The sequence below is a fragment of the Balaenoptera musculus genome, chromosome 17, assembly GCF_009873245.2.
Source record: "Balaenoptera musculus isolate JJ_BM4_2016_0621 chromosome 17, mBalMus1.pri.v3, whole genome shotgun sequence".
In the NCBI taxonomy this organism is placed as follows: domain Eukaryota; kingdom Metazoa; phylum Chordata; class Mammalia; order Artiodactyla; family Balaenopteridae; genus Balaenoptera; species Balaenoptera musculus.
The window spans coordinates 68,166,239-68,184,251 of record NC_045801.1 but is presented as its reverse complement, the minus strand read 5'-3'; the positions used below and the strand labels follow the sequence as shown (position 1 = coordinate 68,184,251).

The following is an 18,013-nucleotide window of genomic DNA, read 5'->3' as shown; positions in this document are numbered from 1 at the left end:
TGACTAGATACCTGTGCTAGGCTCTGTCTCAAATTTAAGTTATTTGATTTTCAGGAAAATAATTTATGGTGTGACAGTGTTTCACAGGAACATAAAAATGTTACATTAAATTGTATTTTTACTAACAACGGACTATCATCAAAAGAAGGTTTAGGCAAATTGAAAAGTGGCTCTGATAATATGGCAGTGAAATGCTGCAATCTTTTGACTAATTTAGATAGGCAAGACTTTAAAAAACAGAAAGGTTCTAACAATATTTCTTTCCCTCATATTTAAGAACATTAAAAGATACTAGAAAATAATGTAACCCTCCCACAAAACAATGAAAGAACAATTTTATTTTAAAGAATTTTATTATAGGATGTTAATACTTAGGATACTTCAGAGCACCTTATTCCTCTAATCAGATTTTTGGTAACTGGTTTCAAAGTGTTACTTGAGTATTTTTCTCATACTGGCTTTCAGGCAAAAGTACTACTTAGTGACTTTTTAAGAGATGTTAATTTGATTAAACAGCTTATCCTTAATAACCTGAGACATCAATCCATGGATAGCTTCTATGGTAGTTTTACAGCTGGAAAGAAAAAAACACATCACATAATGTCACGAGAACTGAGAACTATTTCAAACATGCAAATCCCCCCTCCCCCATTTCCATCCTTGCACCCAAATAATGATTTTTGGTCCTATTCATACTCCGCAAAATATACTATACCAATTTATAGTTTACTCTTTATAGTATACTACAGTGATTTTTAGCCTTCTGCATGTCTTTTGATCATTTCACTACTTACTAACACCTTTCCAGGAGAATGACAATGTAAAATTTGATATAATTCATAACAGTTAATTTTGTTATTTGTCAGAAGGTTTGGGAAAAGTTCTGTTCTAGAAGGTGACCGAAGTTATTTATGATTCAGAATTATAGATTCCAATGTTACATTAAAATCTGCTATTCCTTGTTGTTCATTACTTAGAATAATTTTTAAAAATGATTTTAATGAATCTTATGCTTTTTTTCCTGAAATAATCACAAACATCCTTCAAACAATTCAAAGCCAAAGTTAGGTTAGTGGGTGAAGGACTTAGATTTTAAAACTGATAAAAAAACAGAAACAAAAAAAACACGATAAAAACCCACCAAAATTCAGAAGAGATGCAATTCTTGTAAAGTTACCCCCAGAAGGAAAATTTTCTACTTTTGTACTACTACTTTTCTCCTTCCTACTTTTCTTCTTATGTAACTACATTCCCATAGTGAAATTTTTGCTTCATAAGAAATCGAGATGTAAATGCAGATAAAATTAGACACTAAAAAATCAGACATATGTAAAGACAGATGAGCAAAATGACATACTCAGAGCAAGTATCACAAGTAAGACCTAATGCCAAAGAAAAATGTAATTTTTATCCAGGCTACTACCGCTATACCTTTTAAAAACCCACGGAGAAGAAGGGAATGCGATCATTCTGACCCAAGATGGCTTCTACTCCTAATACACTTTGCATGCTCCCTTCTCTTTTCTTTCCTATCAACTAGTCCAGTTTTTCTTAAAATGGATACCAAGGTATTGGTTTATATAGACGTCAACATAGTCTTCCTTTCCTCTCTTACCCCTAATTATCACATTAAAATTCAAATTTTTGTGAAAGTAAATGTTATTTAGTAGTCTTCCCAATCCTGTATACATCTGAAGGACCACATAATTATTTCGTAAGTTATCAGAGAACATATCCCAACTTTGTTCCTAACAAATTCTTGTAGTGAAATTTGGGATAATAAATTACTGTATAAAGGATTATTTCAGAAAAATAAGAGAGATACAATCACTCCTCTGATATTTAGGGGTTTAAAACTTTATAAAAATTTGAAATTTGATAAACTTAAATCCTAATTTAATCCTTCAAGATGATGATTAGGTTAGAATAGCTGAGGACATCCTTTTGCAAGGTTTTGTTTTTGTTTAAAGATCCAGCAATGGATTGGTTTTCTTTCTTACACTTTATAGCTGAACCTGGAAAAGGTGACTGCGAGTTTTTCATAACATTACCTAGACTCTTAAAAGTCTTTAATGTACCTACTGTCTCCTAAATTTTCAAAGTCAAAACCTGCATTTGACAACTCTTAAAGGTCCAAATAAGTTAATATTCAGGTACCACTGTAAGTTATAAGTTTAACTGTACGGAATTTGAATCCTGTTATTTGCAAATCTTGAAAGAAAAAAAGTTAGGGGTAGGAATAGATTTGCTTAACTTACCTGTCTCGTGTAGCTTTGGCAAGTTTGTCTTCTGACTTTCGGTCATGTGTTTCTAGACCCAACATGAAACTCCCTCGTCCCAGCTGGGCTTCTGACTGTTCTAATTTTTCAGACAAATCAAAGACCTGACCGGTGGTATAGTCTGCATTCTGTGGGGAAAATGATATTGTGTCAATATATGATACTAGTCTATCATTAAAAAAGTATGTAAATTTTCTTCTATATAGAACATTTCATTTACAAATAATTCCACTATGAAATCTAAGTGGATAGTCAGTGAAGGAAGAAGTCAAATTATACTTGCAAAAACTGATTCCAAAGCTCAAGCAGTTCAAGCGTAGGGTTTATCACCTTTTATAATTTCAAGATTAAATTTGGAAATTGTTCTTTTCGACTGCTTAAATCTAATATTTGTTATTATGAGAGGCTTTGAAGTACACAGATCTGAGTCCAGGTTCTGGCCCTGCTGCAGATTAGCTGGGAGGCCTTGGGAGAACTCCTTTACTTTTCTGTGCCTTCAAGTCTTCTTGTGAAAATGGGGGAGGAAGGTGATAATTTCTACCTTAAAGCTATGTGAAGTGATGTATATAAAGCTCGTAGGACTGTTGATGACACCTGGTAAAAGCCTTAATAATTGTTAGCTAATTTTGTTACTTTTTCATGTTGAACTTCCAGAATTAGTATTTATGACAATATTTTAAAAATTACATTTGTTTTAGCTTTTCTGATTATAAAATTAATAGTTATACAGAAAATGTGGAAAATGTAGAGCAGTATAAATTAAAAAAAAGGAAATACCTACAATCCCTCCACCTAGCTATAGCCATAGTTATATTTTAGAGTATTGCTGTATACTCACAGGGATACCCACATTTGGTAAGCTGAAATATTATATATGCTGTTAATATTTCATACATTTTAAAAACAAAAAAATTAATAATTATATATGTACACTTAACTGTAATATTTTTTAAAAACATTTTACTGGAATAACTTTATTTTATTCTATTTGCTCAGTCTGTAAAATAGTGTATAGGAAATACAGTTCAATCACAAGACATTTAAAAACATTATTTGCTGTCATCATAGTTACTACAAAGAGCCCTTTAAAATGCTACCAGCTTTCCAATGATTTTACAAACTTATGATATTTTTAAAAAGATGCAATTATATTCACTTTTCTGGATCTACATGGTTTAGGTCACCAATACATTCTCCCCCACAGATTTGGAGAAAACACTTCCACATCACGTTTGGAAGATTTAGCTCAAGCCATAAAAATGTAGGATGGCAGAAAGAGTTATACTATTAAAATGAAAAAATAAATCAATTACATTTCAAACACACAGAAAAATAATATAAATCAGAAAATATTTTTTTTCTTGTAGCTTTTAGATTACATGCTTTAGCTGGGGAAAGAAATGAACATAACATATATTTATATTTTTTTTCTTAGAATGCTTAGTAATGCAATGTACTAGGTATAAAACTACAAAAAAGGAGGAAATATAATTTAACCTTTTCTTGATTATTAATGTCCTCAATATATGCAGTACTGGAATACAGGGACAGCCACAGGCTGAGTAAACAGGATTGTATACTTTTTTTTTTTTTAATAAATTTATTTATTTTATTTATTTATTTTTGGCTGCATTGGGTCTTTGTTGCTGCCTGTGCGCTTTCTCTAGTTGCAGCGAGCGGGGGCTACTCTTCGTTGCGGTGCGTGGGCTTCTCATTGCAGTGGCTTCTGTTGTTGCGGAGCACGGGCTCTAGGTGTGCGGGGTTCAGTAGTTGTGGCACGCAGGCTCAGCAGTTGTGGCGCACGGGCTTAGTTGCCCCGTGGCATGTGGGATCTTCCTGGACCAGGGCTCCAACCCGTGTCCCCTGCATTGGCAGGCGGATTCTTTTTTTTTTTTTTTTTTTTTAAAAAGGTCCTTTTATTTATTTATTTATTTTTGGCTGTGCTGGGTCTTCGGTTCGTGCGAGGGCTTTCTCTAGTTGCGGCAAGTGGGGGCCACTCTTCATCGCGGTGCGGGGACCGCTCTTCATCGCGGTGCGCGGGCCTCTCACTATCGCGGCCCCTCCCGTTGCGGGGCACAGGCTCCAGACGCGCAGGCTCAGTAGTTGTGGCTCACGGGCCCAGCTGCTCCGTGGCATGTGGGATCTTCCCAGACCAGGGCTCGAACCCGTGTCCCCTGCATTAGCAGGCAGATTCTCAACCACTGCGCCACCAGGGAAGCCCCGGCAGGCGGATTCTTAACCACTGTGCCACCAGAGAAGCCCAGAGCTGTATGCTTTTATACAAAGGTTCAGACAGCTCCAGTCTTACTGTTTCCTCCCCTTGCCATCATGTGTCACTTCTGGCTGCTATTAGTATACTTGCCTCTAAGGAAACACCACACATGGGGCATTTAGCTATGCCTGGTAAATAGGAAGCATTTAATAACTGTTTGCTATTATGATCACTCTCTTTCCTTCTAATTTGCTATTTCTGAACGTTGAGGATAAGAAATAACAGAAAGCTTGTCAGAATTATATTTAAAACCATAGTAAATATGCTCAAATGAGGTCTTTTCCCATGAATACAATGAATCAAACAAACAATAATTTACTGAGGCTTTACTATATGCCTAGTACTTTGCTAATTACTTTACATATAAAATATTTCATATAATCTCAGTGTACTTAACAATGTGGGTACTATTATCATTAGATTAGAAAAGCTTAGTCACATAAAATAATGTTGTGAAGGTCACACACAGCTAGTAAAGTGGCAGAGTTGTTTCTGAACTGAGTTTATTTTATTCCAAATTTTGTGGTTCTAACCACTATGTTATACTGTGCTATATGAAGTAGCTTACTTAAAAAAAAAAAAAAGGTAAAAAAAACCAAAACAGGGGCTTCCTTGGTGGCGCAGTGGCTGAGAGTGTGCCTGCCAATGCAGGGGACATGGGTTCGAGCCCTGGTCTGGGAGGATCCCACATGCCGCGGAGCAACTGGGCCCGTGAGCCACAATTACTGAGCCTGTGTGTCTGGAGCCTGTGCTCCGCAACAAGAGAGGCCGCGACAGTGAGAGGCCCGCGCACCGCGATGAAGAGTGGCTGCCGCTTGCCACAACTAGAGAAAGCCCTAGCACAGAAACGAAGATCCCCAACGCAGCCATAAATAAATAAATAAATACATACATACATACATACATACATACATACATACTAATACTCTTAAAAAAACAAAACCAAAAACAAAACTGTTCCTTACTAAGCTCTAGATAGAAGTTTGTTAAACAAATATTCTTCTAAATGTTAGATTTTAATGATATATTCACGACTTTTTTTTTTTTTTTTCTGCTTAGCATCTGCTGCTTTAAGGTAGTGATATTCTGATCTCCTTCTGAGGACATTCTTAGTCCACATGCTCCTGAGAGTTTCTTCTACCCCAGCCCAGCAGTAAAGCACTTTCCCTGGCCCATGAACTCATAGTGTTCATGCCCTTCACCCAGAGCAGGTTTAAGGATGGGCATGTGACCTACAAAACTCCAGACACAATGAGGTTTGCCTGGGAATATGCGGGGATGTGTGTGTATCTTGGTCTTTTCTTTTCAATGTGAAACTGAGAGGCTGGGAGATCTAAGCTAATGCTGCCATCTTGGTTTCACATGAAGTCTGAAACTGAAGCCAACTGACTTGAAATCAAAGCTGAGAGAGGAAGACCGAGACCTCATAATATTGTCTGAATGCAAATTTAGGCTGTGCCTGAAGTAAGCCCTACTCCTGGACTTTGCAGTTTACATGATTCTCTTTCTTGTTTAAGCCAGCTTGGTTGGGTCTCCTGTCACTTGTAACCAGAGTCCTACCTGAGACACACAACAAAAAACAGTATTTGTATTTTTCTCTCTGTAAGTCTGTTTAAGGCAGGGGGAGACCTCACCCTCATCTGGCCACTGTATTTGTATATATATTAGGCTTGGTCTTAGTGGTACACGACACAGGTCTTGGCTTGGCCTAGTATCCCAGTCCACCTCTGGTCATACAGAATCTGCCCCCAGGCCTAATATCTTGGCCAAGTCAGATATAGCCTTTCCATGAAAAAGAGTTTCAGATATTAAACAACTTATGTAGATTGATAAAAAATTTAAACACATCCCTTGCAAGTATAGTACTTACAGTAAGCAAGCTAGAGGAACTCAGCGTATTCACCCAGTATTTATTCCACAAAAGCTCAAGCAATTTGCGATCCAAAGAGGATTTGAAATATGAGACTTCTAAGGCATAATATCTATGAAACAAAAGCACAAATCTAGTGAGTAAAAAAAATTCAACCACATCATATAAAGGTTATGGTCAAATTTAAGTGAATTACATTTTATATCCAAATAGTCATATTTTAATTTTTAGTCTAATAGAATAACAGGTAAACACGGTTTCCTTACTCTTCAGGGGTATGGTTTCAAATCTGTTAACTAAACATTGTTGTTATATTTCTCCCCTCTGTAGAGCCCAGAAATTCCCAAGAAATTATCAAGAACTAATCAAAACTTCTGAATGACATATGTTTATCCCATTGAGTTCATAAATTCCAGCCAATAGCACACAAACTTAATGAACTACCTCTCTAGGGTCAACTATAACTTTTGTTAGGCTTTTAAAAATATCAAAAATATATAACTGATTCACTTTGCTGTACACCTGAAACTAACACAACATTGTAAATCAACTATACTCCAATAAAAATTAAAAAACAGAAACAAACGAAAAACCCCTGAAAATGTCATGTGGACTCCCCATTCCTCCCTTTTTAATCCCCTAATAAGGACCTACTGCTTTTTGGAAAAGCAAACTTTAAGGTAGGTCCTTAAACCACATAAAAGAATTACTGCTGCTTCCAAAGGTGCCTAATTTATAATCAGGGATAGCAAGGAAAATTTGGTTAAATGTCTGAAACATATATATTTTTAAAAAGTAATAAATATTTAAATATCTCAGGGGCTTCCCTGGTGGCGCAGTGGTTGAGAATCCGCCTGCCGGTGCAGGGCACATGGGTTCGAGCTCTGGTCTGGGAGGATCCCACATGCCGCGGAGCGGCTGGGCCCGTGAGCCACAATTGCTGAGCCTGCGCGTCTGGAGCCTGTGCTCCGCCACAAGAGAGGCCTCAATAGTGAGAGGCACGCGCACTGCGATGAAGAGTGGCCCCCGCTTGCCACAGCTAGAGAGGGCCCTCGCACAGAAACTAAGACCCAACACAGCCATAAATAAGTAAATAAATAAATAAAAATTTTTAAAAAAATTAATCACCTGCCAATTGAATGTTAGAGATAATGAGTACTCTTAGTATAGACAGAACTGCCTGAGAAGCCCCAGGGAAAAGGCAGAATTTAGAGTAACCCTTACATGAGTCTATAGTGTGGATATGTTGAGAACAAGGAGGTAGCATTAGGCAGAGAGCACTGACTCACAAAAAGGAAAGTCATGAAGGGAATAATAAGTTAATCAGTTTGCCTGGACAGTTTAGCAGGAGCAGAAGAATTATGTGAAGGGAAACCTAGAAAGCTATGTTGGGGTCTAGCTGGCAGAGGACATTACATAAAAGGCTAAGAAATGATCTTCTAGGTACTTGGGACTCACAGAAGGTGTTTGAGCAGATCAGTGATACAGCCAAAGAGGTGGTTTAGAAAGCTGGCTGTGGTAAGATGTGCTAGAGGAGACAAACTGGAGGCAGGGATACCACAAAGGATGCCACTGCAGCGTGGCAGATGTGAGGAGATAAAGGCTCGCACTCAGGTTGGTGGTGTAAAAGATAAGGACACATGGATACAACAAAAAATTCTTGTTCATTCAATTCAGGAGTGAAGAAATAAAAAAAGAGTAAGAATTTAAAGATAATTCTAAGTAAAGGCTTGTTCAAGATTAAGATATCCATGCATATGTGTATATGAAAAGGACACAGCTATAGTGAAATGTGGAAGTGGAATAGTGTATTTCTTGAGCACTTATTATGTCCTGGTGCTTTACATACATTCTCATTTAATCTTTCCTACGACCATACAAGGAAGGATTTATTATTCCCATTCTACAGACAAAGAAACAACTCTAGAGAGTAAAGACCTTGTTCAAAGCCACAGAGTTAGAAAGTAGCAGCAAAAGGATATAGTAAGTTATGTCTATTATCAAAACCTCACGGTCTTAATTGTTATATCCAGAGTGTAGACATTTAAGACATTGTTTAAGAAGTGAGGCCCTGGGAGTTGAGGGGGTTAGGTATGGGGAGAGGAGGCAGGGGCTCAAGTGGAAAGGTCAGCTTTAGAAAGGAGGGGTTGTACCTCTGATACTTTAGGGAAAAAGACATGAGAGGATGAGCACAGCAACAGATATTTAGATTTATAAAGGATGGAAAATAACTCAAACTTGAGGGTCTAGAACAGACTTTTATGTTTTAAAATATATGGACCACCTTAATGTTATTACTGTTTTAATTCCGTAGGTTGATGCAATGAAATTTTTTGGTCTACTATGTAGTGATTAGCTGCAAATCTCAGTAGTAGAGTTGAAAATAAGGAGAATATTCAAAATTATTCGTGGAGCTAAATCCTCATCTTCTGTATGGGAAGTCAATGATAGGTACTGCCTAGAACTGAAAATCAAGAAGTAGCACTATCAGCATGCTGTTTGAAGATACGGGGGTAAATACTTAAACGGAATAACTATAATAGTTTAAGTGACTGCCTCTGGGAGATGTGAAAGGGGAATGGTACAAGATTGTTTATTTTATAATAAATTTCATAGAACCATTTGACTCTTTAAACTATGTGCCTGTATAACACTGATAACATACAAGCTAATTTAAAAAACACTGTGTCCTATTTTTACTAAGCCTCTTCAAAGTTAAATATATTTAGTATCTATATTAGATTCCATGTTTAAAACAAACTTTGGATTATGATCTAGAATTTAAGGTAGAAAAGAAAAAAAAAGATCAATATAAACTACAAATAATAGCTCATTGTCAAATAATTTAGGAAATGGATGTATAACGAGCCTGCACAAAACCCCTGCTCTTTCAACTTGGCACTATATTTCATTAACGATTTGAAATAAAAATAAATTAAGCAACTTATTTGCCCTATGAAAAAGTTTACTCTTTATTTAGGAACTGATCCTAAGTAAGAGAGTATCTTTGAATATCCTAGTAATTCCAGGTTCAAAATTCGAGGCTCTAGCAGTGCAGGTAGCTAGAATGCAGAAACTCCTCTTTGATAGGCTCATATTTCAGAAAAACAGGAAATGCAGCTTTGTTTGGATACAGAAAGCACAGACTGCCTCAGTCTTTTTTTGTTTCAAAAGCTGCTGCTGGTGGTGAAAGAAGTAGAGCAGGTATTAAAGGTATAAGCTTTTGATACCACAACTCAATATAAATGAAAAAAATTGTTAACTCTGAAAATGAAAGTATCATGGCAAAGGTGTTTCCATGCTTAGGAGCAATTCTCTCAAACAGGAATGGTTTAAGTTCTTTTCAGTAGAGCAAATTAAGTGATTTAATTCCAAACCTCTAATTGAAAAATAAAATAGAATCTTTTTTTCCAGAAGTATGTCAGGGATGACTGAAAACCAGATATATTTAAAAATTAAATTTTAGAAATTCTGTAATTTTCTAAGAATTTCTAAACACAAAAATAAGCAGTCGTAGCACATGGGTAGTTAAGGTATTCCTTGAAGTGGGATGGGAGGTATGGAGAAAGGGACACTAGTAATCATTTAGGCAACATTTTTCTTTTTTTTTGGGGGGGTGTGCCCACCCTTCTATGTGCCATGTTCTATTTTAAATGTTAGGATTCAGCAGTGAATTGATTCTACTCTCATGAAGTTCACATTCTAATGAAGTCAGTAACAACGAAACAAAAACGTTTAAGGTGGTGACAAGTGCTAAGAAGAAAAATAAAGCAGGGAAAGGTAACACCGAGTGACAAGAAGGTGCTAATTTAAATAGGGTGATCAATGAACATTCTCTGTTAAGGTGACCCTTAAACAGACACTGGTTGATTGAAATAGTGAGTCACATGGAAATAAGGAAGAATGTTCCAGGCAGAGGGATTAGCAAGTGCAAAGGCCCTGAGGCTAGAGCCTGCCTAGTACATCTGATAAACCATAATGAGGCCACTATGGCTGGAATGGAGAGAGCAAAGGCTCAGTGACAGGAAATGAGCTCAGAGAGATGGTAGGGGCCAGACTACATAGGGTTGTGTGGTCCATGGTAAGCACTATAGCTCTTATTCTTAGTGAGACAGGAAGTTATTCTGAGAAGGAGGAACATGATCTAACTCACATTTTAACAGAATCTGTCTGGCTGACAAAAGACCTTTAAGGGGTGGGGTAAAGGTCAGAAGCAGGAAGACCACCTAGAAGGCTGGTGCTTTGATTTAAGCTCCAGATGGCTGTGGCTTGGGTCAAGGTGATAATAAGAGAGGTGGTAAGATACATTTAGAAGGTGGAGATAACTGTCTTCATTGGTTTAGCAGTTTAAAAAACTGAGATGTATTCAATAATTCACATACCATAAAATTCACTATTTTAAAGGAATATACAATTAAGTAGTTTTTAGTATGGCTTCTTTAACTTTGGGAGTGAAACTGTTTGGGGAGAATTTTTGCTAAGTGGAAACTGGGTACACTGAAGGCTGCAGAAATGCTAGTATCAGGCTGGCCCTGAATACAACTTCTCTCAACTGTTAAATTCATTAACGGGCCAAGTATCTGGTACACTGATAAAGTGTTTATGTATGTGTGAAAGGTAAATAACATGTTAGATTAAAACAATTATTAATAAAAATTCAAACATCATCCTAAATTTGTATATTCTTACTATTATTTTAAAAGGTTATGAAATGCATTTCATCTGAACTTTTTTTCTTATCTATAAAATTAGGGGCTTGGTCTGGATGATCTCTAAGGTTTCTTATGATGATTTTGGCATCAGATACATTTTTAAATTACTTACTGTTTGCAGTGTACACCAAAGTCTTCTATTTTATTAAGTGGGATAGTCTGGTACTCAGAAGGTCCTTCATCAGGAGGCTTGTAGCCCTAAACAAAAATGAAGAAAATAGAAGATTTAAACAAAACAAAACAGAGGAAAAACATGTTTTCTATGCAGCTTTCTATTTATAGAAACATTAATTTTGGGGAGCCAAATACTCCCCAAAACATTAAGTATGTTGCTTATAACCTCCCTCAACCCCATTTGGTGGCTGAAGGCTGCATTTGGCTTATAGATTCATTTTCCTTGTCCTCAGGTGATACATACTTTTGCTCATATCTATTTCAGATTGCATGGAAGGAAGTAGATGGATTTAACTTGTTTCTCTAGTACCCGTCAGAATGCCATGGACATACAAATACTTATTAACAAATGAAGACTGCTTTTCTAATAAAATTAACAATATGCAGCACAAGTGTATTGTCTTTTGCTAAGGGCAATTTGTGGTAGTTGGACTTCTATTTTGTAAATATTGTTAAATTATTTTAGGACAAAATGAGATACTAACCATAACACATCTTTAAAAATAAATCAAATATTTAAAATTTAAAAAACTATAGGGACTTATAATTTTTAAAATTACCTTTGGGTATGTCCTAAAGGCTCCAAGATTCACTTTCCCTGCAGATATTGTCCTTGTTGGGTCAATCTACAAGAAAGATATATTTAATATCTGCTGATTATAAAATCACTATATACTTCTATTTGTTTAAACATTATAAGCCTAGAGATACACATGTACATGTAACACTATATGCACACACACATGTAATTAAAAATAATCATATAATAGGGAAAAAAATAACCAAATTGAAAAACCACAGAAGTTCACCAGAATGGTTAAGTATAGAAATCTCATCGTTAATTTAGAGATTGGATCTAGTTATTATACTATTTAAGAGTATTAATTGAAGACTTTCTCATCTCTTTTTCAAGTTTTTTTTTTTTTCTTTAATAGATGAACAATTTCTACCTTCCTCATAGTAACCTGGATTGCATCTACAACACTGAGCCGTGCAAGAGCTGCTCTAGCAATTCCTGATTTAATCAATTCAGTCAACATTGACTGAATGCCTACTATGTGCAGGGAACTGAGACATAGATGCTATGTACACCCATCATCTTACAGAGTGGGGGAAGAGATGCAGAGAGGTTAAGTAACTTGTTCAAAGTTCCAGCTACAAAGAGGTGGAATTCAGATTCAAGCTTAGGCAGACTGACACCAGAGCCTTGCTCTTTACCACACTGTTTTTGCTTCTCTGTATACTTGCTTTAGTAAATCTTCATGAAAATTAATTAAAACTGGTTGTAAAAATACTTACTACCACGGCTACAAATGGTTCCTGGAACTGCTGATTGAGCATCTGAGTACTAACATCAATCCCAGAAAGCCAGCAGCCATAGCCAGGGTGGCTATGATACCAGCCAATTGCATTTTCAAGGCGGCCGACCTAACAAATGAACAAGGCAAAAGAGCTTGAAGTTCCTGTTTAATCTTAGAGACACCTGTGATTTGTCTGTTTACATAGTCTTACAGTAAAATAATAGTATGCAGAATAGTTAAAGCATATGCTGCTTTTAAATTTAAAAAAATATATATTTTAGATAATACATGCCCAAGGCACAAAATTAATAAGATACAATAAGGTTATTCAGTCTCCTTACCACCTCCTTCCCCTCAACCAGTTTCTCAGCCCAGATGTTACCACTGTAGGCAGCTGCTTACACACCTGTCTTCCAGAGCTATTCTTTGCATATAGAATATATAGTCTTTGCATTTATGTAGATTAATAAGAACACACACAATGGCATACCACCTACAGCGTTCTACACTTTGCTTTTTCACTCAACAAAACATTCTGGGGTTTGTTTCATATAAATAAATAGATAGATAACTAGTTTTTATTTTGTTTAAAGGCTGGCTAGCAGTTCATTGTATGGATATACCATAGTTTATTTAATCAGCTTGATATCCAGGTACATTTAGGTTGTTTCCAAATTTTTGGTTTTAAACACACACACACATAATGAATGTGAGAATTTAAGAAAAATTTTTAAGTTGAGATATAATCGACACATATTAGTTCAGATGTACAACATAATGATTTGAGATACGTACATACTGTGAAATGATCACCACAATAAGTGTAGTTAACATCCATCACCGCACGCGGTTACAAATTATTTTTTCTTGTGATGAGAATTTTTAAGATCTACTCTCCTGAGTAAAAATTTATTTTAAAAAATCCATGCTAATCTCATATACATTATATATAGTTGAGAATAACTTAAAATATAAACTTTAATGTAGTAACTTAAAATATAAACTTTAATGTAGAGAGAATAGTTTTAAATTTAGAAACTCAAAAGTAACTGTGAGACTCTTGCAGTTACCAAATTTTAAGGAACAGCATTTTTACCTGTTTGGCATTTTCTATGTATGCGGCCATGTACTCATATGCAGCAGCCTGAGCATTTACTCGGGTTTCAGTGCCCTCTACAGGCAAAGCAAAACTGTCCATAATGATCATGGTTTCACCATCCACCTTTCCCAGCATCAAGCCCATCACTTCCAAGTTGCCTCCTGATCGGGCATGCATCACCATTTTCAGTAGAGCCAATGCTGAGATTTTGCAGTACTTAAAGTAATGGTGACTACAAAACAAAGGCATGGTGTAATTAACTTTTATATAAGTACAATTTCAAGACAAGTTTTTGTGGAGATTAACAAATAAGTATTGAAGGAATTTATATTGATGGAATGGGGAGAAAGAGTGTAGAATGTGGGAAAGAAAAAGGAAGTAGAAAAGGACAGAGTTCTGGAAGGGGGATGGAAATGATAAACATGTCATAATCCTGCAAAATACTTCCCACGGGGGGAAGGGAAAAGTATGAAATAGTTTTTAAATATGCTATTCAAGTAGAAAGGAGGGAATTACATGACCAGTTCAATAGACTTTTTCTCCATTACTTTTGGAATCACCAAATCTCGGTTTCTGAATCTGGTTAGATGGCTGTGCTTCATTACTCTTGGGCCTAACCTTCTGGCCTAACAGTTAAGAATGTGGGCTCTGACATCCATCTGCCTAGGTTTGCATCCTTGCACTGCCATGTCTGAGCTGTGACCTTGAGACAACCACTTAACATCTGTGCCTGTTTTCATAGAGCTATTGTTAGGAGGAAATGGAGTAAATGAAATAATGTATATAATAAAGTGCTTATCTTAGTGCCTGACACATACTAAAACTTTTTAAGTAAGTGCGAGCTGTTATTAGCATTATTAACCGATCTTTTACAGTACTCTCAAAGAACAGTGTATTGAGGGTTGCGGCTTCTCTCTGTGGTATTAGCCTCAAAATGCAAAACGTAGCCTTAATATCTTTAATTCTACTATGATCGCTATTTCAGTTTGTCATCTGTGGATGTGACCAAACTACTGTTGAATAAAATTACATTTCAGTCTCACTGATGCAGCTCAAAACAGCTAGGATGAATATAACTAGAGATACAATCACACAGTGAGGCAAGCTGATAGGTTCCAAATATTTAACAGGCTATATCAACCTAAGTGCACAGCCTGCTATAGAAATAGCAGACAACCAGGCAAACTAACCAGTCTGTAAAGAGTGGTCAGTGTCTTTGAGAAGCCTTTTTAAGATGTCTGCCCACAGATCTCAATCACAACTGAAAAATATGGAGACCTGGTCTTGGGAGTCAAGATATGAATTAAAATCTTCGCTCCTCTATCTACTGGGGAAAAAAAGACAGTTATTGTGCTTCTATTACATACATTCTAGACTTTTTTTTATACATGACCTCATCTAATCTTAATGACATAATTAACAGGTAGGTCTTATTTCTGTTTTACAGATTAAAAAAATGAAGATAAGTAAATTTTGTAGGGTCAATCAACTAATTAGTGACAGTTGTGAGATTTGATCTTCGGTCTGACTTGCTCACTTAAGAGTTCGCTGCCTCAGTGTAATCATGAAATAAGTTATTTACTATATTTGCTTGTTTTCATATATGCAAAAAAGGAATAAAAATACAGTACTGGGTTGTCATGAAGATTTAATGACATGGAAATTCATAGCTCAATGCTCAGCCCATAGTAAGTACTCAGTAAACGTTGCTGAATCCGAATACTGACAGTTAAAGCTTGCCTTGTAAAAAACTGAGACAGATGAAATATGGTTTTTGTTGTTGACCACTGCTTTCCTGTCTATCCATTAGAGAGACTGTGCTCCTTTTACTCTCTCCCTAACAATATCTGCTCTCAGGAAAGGATAAATGCTGTGGGTAAAGAATCCTCTACCTGTCATCACTCCCAGGGACACACGAGTTTTGCTAAGGGGCGAAGAATCTTAAGGTCTTTTGATATAATTTCTAGCTTATGTGAACTGGTGGAGTAACATTTTGGGAGACTGACCAGAGCCTCCTTGTGTTTCTGAAATAATTACCAGCAATCAAAAAACAATTAGAGATCTAAAAGATTATAGGCTAAAAGATGGACCCTTGGGCTGACTCAGTTTCTGAAGATAGCTGCAGTCTCCAGCCTGAGATCAGCGGAAGATCCCAACAAAGTGTATATCGACACAGGGTTCAAGGCAGAGTGTGGAGCATATTGTGACAATACGGGTGTTGAGAAGTGAAAGCCCAAATCACCGCTTGTCGTTTTCCTCTTCCATTCTCCCAAGGCAAACGGGTTAAAGAGACAGGGGAATCAAGCAAGCCCCAGTGGAGGGTCTTAGGCTCTACTTGCGGGGATAAAAAGGTAAAGCAAAATTTCTCAGACGCTTACTCTTTCTCCTCCCTGCACATGAAAAGACAAGCTCTCTATCCCCTCCAACTCCCACTCCTCCTGGGTCTCTTAAACTCCCGCCACCCCGCCCTCCCCTGCGTTTCGCCAGGGACCTCCTCACTCCTTAGTCCAGGGCTTCGCCGCCAGAATTTCTTGCTGCTGTTTCTTGTCGTATTTGTAGATTTCATCGATACTCTGGGCTTCCTGCATGTTGTTGGCTAATTCCCACGTTTTCTGGGCCATACCACTCCCGGAAGCCGCCATCGCCGAGGAATCGGAGAAGCTGTTGCCTCCACAATCCAGACGCAACTTTACCTCGCTGGGTTTCCGGTTGTGGGCTCCGGACCCGCCCCAGCACAGGTGCAAACCCGCACTAGACTCTCGAGGCCGCCATGACACCTAGCACCGGAGGTGAAGTTGGTACGGACCACTCGGGAATGGCGGGGGTCCTTCGAGAACGCGACGGTATAAACAGCAGTTACGCAATAGTAGAGACAGAGGAATCTTCTTATGGCTGAAATGAGAACGCATGATCTTGGAAAATTGTACGTATGAATTAGGACAAAAACGGTGATTACGCAGGGAATGGTATAGCCTTCCGCACCGGAAGAAGGGCATGTAACGTTATGCCAGAAACTGGAATTCGTTCGGACTGCGCAGGCTCGGCTTCCGCCATGTTAAAAATGGGTGGATCTTTAAGCTGGGATCGGGGAGAGAAGCCTTTTTGTGTGGGTGTATGTACTTCAAACGAAATAAGTTTGTTGAAAGACTTAGAAAAAATAAAGGATGTCTGTGGAAAAACTGACATGTAAGTGGTTCTGAATGCTGGTTTTGAGAGAATAACACGTGAATCACTGCACATGAGTAAAATCCTGCGGGCGCGTGCTGGCCGGGCCCTAGACTTCTCTAGGGGAGCGTTGTCTAGCGTTCCGAGGGGGCTGTGGAAACTGGTGGATCGCTGCGGTCATGTCGGTTGGCGCTTTTGTAAAAAGTAACATCTATGCGAGCTGTTGGTGTACTGAAAGTGTCCGGTACCCAGTTCTTACAATAGTTTACAGTTTAATATTCTGCAGTGCTCTGGAACCACTTCTGTCCCCGAGGCCGGATTAGTCTACGGGGACTATTTGTTGTCATCCAAGAGTTAATACAGTGTTTAACTGTTTCATTTATTTGCTGCTTTTTGGTATTCTTCCTCTCCTGCTTTCCCCCACTCCACACTAGATTACAAGCTCAAAATCACAGGAACCAGGTCTCTTATTCCTTGTTTTATACGTAACACCTACCCTGGATGTTCAGTAATGTTTTGGCTGGGAAAAAAGAGGAACAAAAGCATCACAGTTCACCTCTCCAGCTTCATCTTTCTTTAGTTACCCTGAAACTTTGCATAAGTGGTCAGCATTGCCTGAAGTGCTCTCCCCTTACTTTTCTGACTGGGAGCTCATATTAATATTTAAAAACACAGCTCAGCGATATCTGCCATGCAGTCTTTCTTGACTTACTTCTCTCTCCAGTAATCTTCCTTCCACGGTGTCTCTAAATGTCGGTAGGTGCTTCTGTAACTGTTACATTGCATTGAAATAATGTATTTGTTTACTTGGAAGTTTTTTTTTCACTGTAAGCTTCAGAGTGCAGGGCACTCCGCTCTGAGTTGTATCCTCTACTCCTAGAAAGGTGTGTGACATTTAGTTAAGACAAAAACATTAGAATTCTGGAGTCCACAACTCCCGCCTGAGGTTTTTGACATTAACGTCCATTTGAAGATAATTTGTCTTTCAAACCCTCATACAAAGTATTTTTCCTCTCTTCTTACTTTGTCTTCAGCAATTAGCTAACTTACAAGATTGAGAATGGTTAACAGAGCTTTTCCAACAAAGCAAGGTCAATATGCAGAAAATGCTCCCAAGAATTGATCAGAATAAGGACCGCAT

General features: G+C 37.5%; 2 protein-coding genes across 3 annotated transcripts in view; one reads left to right on the top strand and one right to left on the bottom strand.

Moving 5' to 3' along the window:
* Positions 1–334: 334 nt before the first annotated feature.
* Positions 335–16,688, bottom strand: COPS5 (COP9 signalosome subunit 5). Of its 2 annotated transcripts, none has more exons than XM_036830415.1 (8): positions 16,207–16,688; positions 13,705–13,939; positions 12,607–12,735; positions 11,868–11,933; positions 11,246–11,331; positions 6,422–6,533; positions 2,259–2,407; positions 335–574 (listed from the first exon to the last, which is right to left on the bottom strand). In XM_036830415.1, the coding sequence occupies exons 1-8, from the start codon at positions 16,347–16,349 to the stop codon at positions 490–492; spliced, it is 1,005 nt and encodes a 334-aa protein (XP_036686310.1). In that variant the 5' UTR covers positions 16,350–16,688; the 3' UTR covers positions 335–489. The 2 variants fall into 2 exon arrangements, with proteins under 2 accessions (XP_036686310.1, XP_036686311.1); XM_036830416.1 differs by having other exon boundaries at positions 16,199–16,472.
* The window catches only part of CSPP1 (centrosome and spindle pole associated protein 1), a 121,089-nt gene continuing 119,567 nt past the window's right edge, over positions 16,492–18,013 (top strand). Inside the window, exon 1 of the mRNA XM_036830410.1 lies at positions 16,492–16,630. Within this exon, the coding sequence (XP_036686305.1) occupies positions 16,596–16,630 (35 nt within the window). The 5' untranslated portion in view covers positions 16,492–16,595. The remainder of the gene's footprint in view (positions 16,631–18,013) is intronic.